The sequence below is a fragment of the Motacilla alba genome, chromosome 10 (genome assembly GCF_015832195.1).
Source record: "Motacilla alba alba isolate MOTALB_02 chromosome 10, Motacilla_alba_V1.0_pri, whole genome shotgun sequence".
NCBI classification, from domain to species: domain Eukaryota; kingdom Metazoa; phylum Chordata; class Aves; order Passeriformes; family Motacillidae; genus Motacilla; species Motacilla alba.
Window position 1 is genome coordinate 2,903,473 of NC_052025.1, and position 9,549 is coordinate 2,913,021.

The following is a 9,549-nucleotide window of genomic DNA, read 5'->3' on the forward strand; positions in this document are numbered from 1 at the left end:
AAAGAAAATCAGGAGTGTGTTGGGAGGCACGGGGGCATTGATGCAGTGTTTCCTTACATGTCTGCCCTCGCTGCTGCCTGATGGTGGGTGTGGTTGGGCAGGCATTTGGACTAATCTAGAATGTTTATTACGTAAATAATCCTTGCTAAGCATCTTAGCAGGTTTATATTCTTATCCTGGTGTTCTCCTGCCCTCCTTTCTTCTTCATTTCTGTTTATTCCTGGGGTTTTTTTGTTCTCATCTGCCTATGACATTTTTCTTGCTGTTTCCAGCTCCAGGATAGTCTGTTATTCCTTGTTTATATTCCACCAGGCACAGGTGGTTTTGTTCTGGGTGAAGTTTAGAGGTGCCCATGTGAGTGTGCAGATCAGATTTTTTTAAAGTCTTGGTACAGGGAATTAAAAACTGACTCCTGTTGGGGTGAGTGAGACCAGAAATTGTGTCTCTCTCTGCTTTGTCCTTTTTTGTTGCGGTTTCCATCCTATTTATTTGTAATGTTTTTATAAGGTAAATTAAAATTCTGATGAGGAATGTGTAGGATCCATCAGGAATGTTGAGGATTGCCTGTCCTACTTGGCCCAAGAGGCTTAGGGTGGATGGATTTACAGGGTGGTTTATGAGAGACAATGGAAAATCTCATTTTGTATTTCCAGGTCACTGATTCAGACTCACTTTGAAGCTTAACAAAACCACATTATCTTATTATGTGTCCAGATGTATTTCACAGAGCCTTGTGCCTTCCCACCAATACCCAGAAGATATTTGTGTAGCTGAGGTGTAATGTTACTCAAAGGAAGTCCCCATGATGGCAGTTCTAATATTTGTTTTTAATAATAACAATTTAATTTCCTGGATTGATACAACAGTAATGTAGCCTCAGAATTCCATGTTCTATTTTTACCCTGTTCTAGAAGGGCTGAAAAACAAACTCAGCCCTTTGGCTTTTGTGTTCCAGGTTTTCTCCAGAAAACACAGACCTCCTCACAGCCCTGGGCCTACTCTACCTGCAGGTACTAAATGCTGTTACTGTTACAAAACCTTAATTATTTTCAGAATAACCCTGCTGGATTTTTTATAGAGTTAGTTTCTATCCACCTTCCTGTTGCTTGCACATGCTTCTCTACAGACTGAATTTAACAGGACAGAACTTGCTTTTCTGTATCTTGTCGTTGCTGCTAAAAGCAAGCTGATTCCCTGGAGCAGAGCCAGAGCAGGAATTCTGTTTGGCAACAGCCCTAACTCTATTATAAATCCTCCAAGTATAACAAAACGTGACTAGTCATTACCTTGCTTCTGCAGCAGGAGTCTTGCAAGTTATCCTGAAAAAGCAGCCATGAAATTGTGAGTGTTAATGCACCATAAAGGAAAATCAGAATCAATTTAAATAACAAAGGTGTGCTTATCCTTGTGTCTGTGAAATGGATGGGAAGGGCTGGATTATTCCAGAAGCTGGCTTCCCAAAGAGTGAACAAGCAAAGAAGAATAGGCAGTAGTGCCTGAAAGGAGGAGGAGGCTCCCAAGCTGCTCTGAGGGTGCTCTGGAGCCAGGCTAGGAGAGCTGGGGGTGCTCACCTGGAGACAAGAAATGGCTCCAGGGAGAGCTCAGAGTCCCTGCCAGGGCCTGAAGGGGCTCCAGGAGAGCTGGAGAGGGACTGGGGACAAGGCCTGGAGGGACAGGACACAGGGAATGGCTTCCCACTGCCATCAGGCAGGGCTGGATGGGATAGTGGGAAGGAATTCCTCCCTGTGAGAGGGTGAGGCCCTGGCACAGAGTGCCCAGAGCAGCTGTGGCTGCCCCTGGATCCCTGGCAGTGTCCAAGGGCAAGTTGGACAGGGCTTGGAGCACCCTGGGCTAGCAGAAGGTGTCCCTGTCCCATGGCAGGGGGTGAGTTGAACTTCAGGTGAATTCAGTTGAAACCACAAAATCACAGGATGGCTTGGAAGGGACCTTAGAGCTTATCTGGTTGCAGTCTGTAGGATTAAAGTGATTCCAAGCTCTGCCATGCTCATATATGGCCACAGTGATCCCCACTAACACCTTCAGTCCATGAGAAGTGAAGGGAAGGGAAGTGCCCTGAACAGGAGAGCCCTGGGGAGTGAGGACTTTGTGCTGAGGGAATTGGGGATGTGCAGAGTAGCAGTTTGTAGCCTGTTTTCTGGGGTAGAGAAAGGAACCCAGAGCTGTGAACCCAGAGCTCATTTGTGGTTGGGTCAGAACAGTGAATCCAGCCAAGTGAAATTGTTAGAATCTGTTCTGTGAATTACCAGACAGGAGCATGTGTGTGTAATGGGAGCACTGTAAAACTCACTTTTCTGACTGAACCAGAAATTCTGGTGTCCACAAACCCTGTATTCTCCTTCTTATCTCCCCTTATTCCTGAATTTCTGATGTTTATGTACTTCTTTTCCCAGACTGGGGAGTACCAGAAGGCTTTTGAACACCTTGGAAACGTGCTTACCTACGACCCAGGCAACTACAAGGTACAGTGAGGAGTGGAAGTGACCCAGCTGAACCCCGAGGGGCACCTCCTAAAGCTAATTCCATTGTCAGGGCTCTGCCATTTGCATCTGGGGCCTGGAGGGGCTGGAAAGGATCCTGCCCAGAGAGCTTTGTGTGAAATACATTTCTGGGATGTTTCCCTGGGCAGGGAGTTGGATGCGTGTGGAGGTAGGGAAAGGGAAGAAGGCAGAATATGGGATGTTAAATTGATCCCTTTGGTTTTTAATCTGAAGTTGCACCGAAGCCAGGTGGAATTTACTTTGGAAGGAAGATCTTCTGGATTTTAAAAATCCCAGAAGAGCTGTGCCAGGTCCCTTGTGATCCAAGTCATACTGCATTTTATTATTCTCCCATCTGCTGATACCCTGTGCTTCCAGCTGCTGTGTATATTTCCTTGGCTCTGGCCTGGAGGGCTGAGCTTGGTGTCTGGGTTCCGTTCCTCACTATGGAACTGCTTCCCTTTTTGGGGCTGTTACTTAATTTCTCTCCTTTTTTTCCCTGTTGGTGATGCAGAGCATTGAAATGTGTGGTTGGCAAACATGAGTTGTTGTGAAAACACCTTTACACTTATGAATTTTACTTATCACTGTGAAATCTTAAAAAGGACTTAACTAGTGTGGTTTAAATATAGTGTGTTGTACTCACTTCCTTTTTTTTTTCCCCATGCATATTCCCATTAATTTGCAGTATCAGCCAAGTCAGTGTGAACTGGGAGAGCTTTGCTGCATGTCTTGCTTGTGTACATTTTACTCCCCACTTAACTTGCCCCAGAACTATTTCTATCTGTGCTTGTAAAAAGAATCTATTAGTGCACAGATCTTTTCAGAGCCTCAGACTCTTAAGTACTTCTGTCACCCCAAAAAAATACCCCAACATGTGCAGTGTTGTGTTGCAGTACTTATGGAATCATAGACTCACAGAATGGTTTGATTTGAAAGGGACCTTAAAGCCCATCCTGCTCCACCCCCTGCCATGAGCAGGGGACACCTTCCCAGTGTCCTGGGGTGCTCCAAGCCCCCATCAGCACGGCCTGGACACTTCAGGGATGGGGGCAGCCACAGCTTCTCTGGGCAAACTCATTTTCTAAGACAGTTATGATTTAAAACAGTGCAGGGAGAAGCAGACTCAGGTTTGTTCCTCACCCTGTGTTCTGCTCTGTGGTGGGAGATTCCAGAATCCCCATCTGCTCCCACTGTTGATCTTGGCAGTCCTTAGAAGTGGAATGGTTGTTCCTGGGATGGCTTTAGTTGAATCATTTTGTCCTCTCGTGTTCTTGCTGTGTCTGAGCAGATGGGGCTGTGACTGGGTCACTGTTGTCTCGTCCCCAGGCCACCCTGGCTGCTGGCAGCATGATGCAGGCCCACGGGGATTTCGATGTCGCCCTCTCCAAGTACAAGGTGGTGGCCAGCAGTGTTCCTGAGAGCCCCCCACTCTGGAACAACATTGGCATGTGCTTCTTTGGGAAGAAGAAATACGTGGCAGTAAGTATCCAGTTTCCATTTTTTTCTCCCATCTGCATCCAGTTTCATGCAAGCACAAGAATCCTGCCATGTGGAGGCTGTTCTAGCACATTTATCCCTTTTTCCCCAAGGCTATCAGCTGCCTAAAGAGGGCAAACTACCTGGCTCCCTTTGACTGGAAGATCCTGTACAACCTGGGCTTGGTGCACCTCACAATGCAGCAGTATGCCTCAGCCTTCCACTTCCTCAGTGCTGCCATCAACTTCCAGCCCAAGATGGCAGAGCTCTACATGCTCCTGGCAGGTATGGGATGCTCTGTGTGCGTCCCTCTTGGGAACACCACGGCACAGACAGGACGTGTGGGATGAAGTAAAGAAACATGCCATAAAGGCTTTACTAAGGAGCTGATGCCCAGTCTCTTCTCTCTGGGGAAATAGAAAGGAAAACTGCAGTCAGATCCAGATTAAACATTGGAAAAGACTTGACACATGTGAGACTGGGGTTAGGTTGCCTAAGGAGTGGGTGTGGGTTTCCAGCACTGGATATTTTTGGGATGACATGAGATAAACATGTCAGAAGTGACATTGGATGGTTAGATGGGATATTGGGAAGAAATCTTTCCCTGGCACAAGTTGCTCAGAGCAGCTGTGACTGCCCCTGGATCCCTGGACGTGTCCAAGGCCAGGTTGGGCAGGACTTGAAACAACCTGGGATAGTGGAAGGTGTCCCTGTCCATAGCATGGTTGAAACTGGCAGAGCTTTAAGGTCATTTCCAGCCCAGGCCATTCCATTCAGTCGGGTTAAGGCTGGCAGCAGTCCAGACAATCCTGCTGTGACACCTATTTTATGACATTCAGAATTGTCCTAAAAATCAGCTGCTTGTGAAACATCTCCTGTGTGTATGTTTTGCTTTGGTGCAGTTGCTCTGACCAACCTTGAAGACATCGAGAATGCCAGATGTTCCTATGAGCAAGCTGTGGCCTTGGACAAGTAAGTCTTTGTCAGAGCTGTCACTGCTTTGGGCTTGCTTTGCCTCCCTGCACCTCATTCCCTTTGCCTCTCACTGCACCTCAACCCTAAATGGTTTGTAGTAGGGAAATACTTTTATTCTTGTAGCTGTGCAAGTGACAGTGTTAATTTTATTTTTTTATTCAAATCAGCTCTGAAAAATGAGAGAGGATTTTATTTCAGAGCAATCCAGAGCTGTTTTTTGTTTTGCTGTTTGGTTAGTGAGTCAGTGGTGATGACTTTGGAAGCCAGTCCTCCTTTTGGTGAATATTTATACACAGTGGAGCAGATTGAATAGAAGAAAACATATTTTTTAACCCAAAGTTTGAGCACAGTGCAGGGCTGTGAGATGTCTGGGGTAAAGCCTGTTCTGAATCGGGCAGAGGGAAGATTTTAGCTGGGAGAATGTGCAAGAAGTTTGGATAAAGCAAGTAAAAGGGCAGCTCCTTCATTAAGAACATCTGTGTTTGCAGTTGAAGTCTTAAAATCAGAGCACTTGATTTCAGAAATGTTAAGCTGAACCTCAGAGTATGTCATCATTTCAGGCACAAAATCAAAACTACCTCATATTTATTAATAGTTTTGTTTCTCTCCCCGGTTTACTGTGAATATTTGCACACTTAGACCTGCCGGCACTCCTGAGCTGTCTGCAGGTGACAGAGCAGTGCCAAAAGCACTTTTATCTCAGGGGCCACACAAGGTGGTGGTAGATGGGACACCAGGGATAAATTCTTCCCTGTGAGGGTGGGCAGGCCCTGGCACAGGGTGCCCAGAGCAGCTGTGGCTGTCCCATCCCTGGCAGTGCCCAAGGCCAAGGTTGGATGGGGCTTGGAGCAGCCTGGGCTAGTGGAAGGTGTCCCTGCCCATGGCACGTGGTGGCACTGGATGGGCTTTAAGGTCTTTTCCCGCCCAAACCATTCCATGATTCTATTCCTAATCAGCTTTCCATGCCTAGCAAGGCAGGACAGGGCCTTAAAGGCAGCTCAGACTCCTTAGGCAGGGCCTTGTGTGCTTTTCTCAAAGAGAAGGAGCTGTAAATGGGCTCTCCAACTTTACCCAAATGTTTGGCACTTTGGTGATTCTCCAGGTCTGTGGTGCAACCAGGAAAATAACCCTCATCAAAGCAAGAATGAATTCCCACTGCCAGGGCCTGCTGGGGGGAGCATCCAGACTGTGAGGCTGAATCTGTGTCCCCACAGGTTTCCCTTGCTGGTGTGTTCTGAGCTGTTTGGGATGAAGGTGGTTGGTTTCCAGGAATGCTTTTGTAGTGGCCTGGGTGCCATGCTGGGGGCTGGAATGGAAATAACTTGGAAAACTCTTCAGAACAATGTGTTCCACTCCTGGTTCTGGCTTGTAACTGTCCTTTCTGTGGGTATTGATTTTTCTCTGAATGTGATATTGCTTCTAAGCTCTTGAAGGCGGTGAAATAGCTCCATCAGGTTCAATTAATTTTAAAACTGGCTGTTCCCAGGACTGTCTCATCTCCTCAGTGTTTTGGCAAAGACGGGGAGGAGGGCTTATTCTGTGGTGGGCTCAGCATTCCAGTTTCCTAGTTAAAGGAGAAGCCATGGTTATAAATGCAGTGAGATTTCTTCTAAGAGTTGCCTTCCTTGCACTGGGATGGAGGGTCAGCAGGACTGGGGAGTCAGGGCCTGCAGGCTACCCTTCATTTATTGCCCCAGGCCAGCAGGATCCTTCCTTCTGCGTTGCTCCAGAGGATGTTCCCTCTGCCTTGGCCATGGATGGTTCCAGTTATCCCAGCCATGCTCCAGGAGAGGGCACCAGTCCCTCACTCACATTTCTTGTCAACCCACGGAGCGTCGGAGCATCCCAGCCTGGCCTGGGTGCAGGGATGCTCCTGTGGGGTCCACGCAGGGAGCTGTGAGCAGGCAGAGCTGCTCCACCCACCCTGGCTCTCCTGGCCAGCCCAGATGGAAGGGTTAATGTCACATTCACATTCTCTGAAAAATCCCTTCGCCCAGGATTTCTCTCCTGGGAAGCTGAGAAGCCTCAGAGAAAAAGGAAAACAAATTCTTATCTCATTTGCTTCTCCTGTGTTTGCTCGTGTGGAATGTGCTTGGGGATTGTTCACCCACAGGTGATTGTTTCACTGGGTTCTGCTGTGAGTTGTTTCACTCTTTGGCCAATCAGGGCCAAGCAGTGTCAGGACTCTGAGGAGAGTCAGGAGTTTTCATTATTATCTTTTTATCCTTCTGTCTGTATCCTTTCTGTATTCTTTAGTATAGTTTAGTATAGCATTCTTTAATATAATATAGTATCAATAAAATAATAAATTAGCCTCCTGAGAACATGGAGTCGGAGTCATGGTTCCTTCCTGCCACGGGGGGCCCAGCAAATACAGTAGGTTAATGTGTCCCAGTGAAGGAGATGGATTGTTTGGGAAATGTGAACGTAGGGAGCAGTTCTGCCTTGGGAAATCTTCATTCAGGAAGGGAGGCAGGAGCGTGCAGGTGCCTGTGTTCACCTGTAGCAGCACCTGCAGCTGGGTGTGGTTTTGCTGAGGGAAGGAGAGAGAGGAGGTGAGGAAATGAAATGTAAACAGCACATTCTGTGGTGTGTCAGGTTATAAAATAAAACCCAAGAGCAGGGCTCTGTTGCACTGCCTGTCCCATGATGAGCAGCTCTCCTGAAGACTGGGAATGCCGGGAGAGTCTGAGGTAAATCAGAGAAAGTTCATCTGTCTCAGTATGACAAAATCCTCCATCACTGGCAGGGCTGGGAGACCAGAGAGCCCCAGGACTGCCCCCAGGTGCACAGAACTGGCTGTTGCACAGAGGGAGGCAGCAGGAGGGGGTTTCTGTTGGCACTGGCACCCGGGGCCTTTGCAGAGCCCAGCACTGGGTCTGTCAGTGGGCAAGAGGGTCTCAGCCATGCTCCCAAGGGACTTTGGCTGTAGCCTCTCTGTCACTGCCAGACAATGAGGCGTGTCCAGCTTTGGTGCTTGGGCACATCTTAGCCTTATTGCAGCCAGGATAAGTGTTCCCACACACGTGATCCCATGTGTCTGCTGCAGGTGCAACCCCCTCATCAACCTGAACTACGCTGTCCTGCTCTACAACCAGGGCGACAAGGAGGGGGCCCTGAGCCAGTACCAGGAGATGGAGAGGAAGGTCGCCGTGGCCAGGGAGAGCAGCACGCCTGACTTTGACCCTGAGGTTTGTGCCTGAGCTCAGGAGCCACCCCAGGGCTGGCAGCAAATGAGGAGGACGGTTGACTTTGAGTCCAGTTATTAGGAAGAAATTCTGCTTAGGAGATTTTCCAAGCAGAGCGAGTGCCTGCCGAGAGCTGCTCGCTTCCTTTCTGCTCTTTGAAGCCCAGTTCTTCAATCAATACACAGCAAGACAAGATTCCCTCTTAATTAAGGGACTGAATTAGTGGAGATGTTTCCCCCGAGCACCAAACTGTAGCCAGCTCTCCACAGATCTTTTCTTGTAGTTTTTTTTGATGGTGTTGTTGACTTTATTGTTGTCTGAAGTGTCCCTGCTTACAGTGCTCTTCTCTTTTTGCTTCTCGAGAAGATGGTGGAGATGGCTCAGAAGATGGGGGCTGCCCTGCAGGTCGGGGAGAGCCTCGTCTGGACCAAGCCTTCTAAAGAGTCCAAATCCAAGCAGAAAGCTGCTGTGTCAGGGAAATCCAGCTCTCAGCAGCCTTTGGGCTCCAACCAGGCCCTGGGTCAAGCCATGTCCTCTGCTGCAGCATATGGGAAAACCATGCAGCTCCCCCCAGGTACATCTCCTCTGCTGTTCTTTCAAGGATAGATGTGGGAGAGAAGAAAATAAATCTCTCTTCCCTTTGAAAGAGTTACAGCACCTGTGTGGGAAGGGATTGACTTGCTCAGACAGCAGTGAGGGCAATATTTGGTGATAACTTTCCCAGATTTCTGAGTTCAGGAAGATGCTCTGTGTAGTGTATTTCACTCTCCTGCTTTTGTGGGGATGTGGGAGGTTGGGAGTTTCCCTTCCTGTCTGAACCACAATGGGCAAGATTCCATTAGCATGAGATTGTGATCTTGCTCTGGAAAGGAAGCAGTTTCAGCAACCAGGCCTCCTGCCTTTCTTTGCAAGAGCCCAGGAGCTGCCATGCACAGAGGCTGCTGCAGAGAAGGGAGAAGACGGACAATTTTCCAAAGTACTTTCATCCTTTCTCTGACAACAATAACTGCAGCTGGATTGCTCCAGAGCTGCCCATCCTTGCAGGTGTTGCTGGATTTAGTGGGACTGAGGGTTCTCAGGAGGTGGTGAGAGCCTTTGGAGGCTCAGCCCATCACTGTATGTGCTGGGGCTGGGTAGGAGCATCTCCTGAGCCATTCCAAGCCTGACCTCCTCTCACCCCTCAGCTTCCAAGGAGAAATGCACTGGAGATGTTGCTCATTGTGGTGATTTTCTGTCACTCTCAGTCTCGTTGCCTGTGGACTGAACCACTAGAGTGGTTGTATAATCCAGGCCTCTTTCTTTGGCATCCCCAAGGAGCTGTTCCATTTCTCACACATGGAATAAACTTTCCATGCAGGGAAGACTTAGCCAGAAAATCTGAAAAATCAAACACACCAAGGGTTTAGGGC

The 9,549-nt window shown here is 48.3% G+C and overlaps 1 protein-coding gene across 4 annotated transcripts in view; it reads left to right on the forward strand.

Moving 5' to 3' along the window:
* The window catches only part of BBS4 (Bardet-Biedl syndrome 4), a 36,242-nt gene that overhangs the window by 24,537 nt on the left and 2,156 nt on the right, over positions 1-9,549 (forward strand). For all 4 annotated transcript variants that reach the window (XM_038146606.1, XM_038146605.1, XM_038146607.1 and 1 more), the window contains 7 exons: positions 956-1,010; positions 2,412-2,480; positions 3,828-3,980; positions 4,091-4,262; positions 4,880-4,949; positions 8,002-8,143; positions 8,507-8,714. In XM_038146606.1, the coding sequence (XP_038002534.1) occupies positions 956-1,010; positions 2,412-2,480; positions 3,828-3,980; positions 4,091-4,262; positions 4,880-4,949; positions 8,002-8,143; positions 8,507-8,714 (869 nt within the window). The remainder of the gene's footprint in view (positions 1-955; positions 1,011-2,411; positions 2,481-3,827; positions 3,981-4,090; positions 4,263-4,879; positions 4,950-8,001; positions 8,144-8,506; positions 8,715-9,549) is intronic.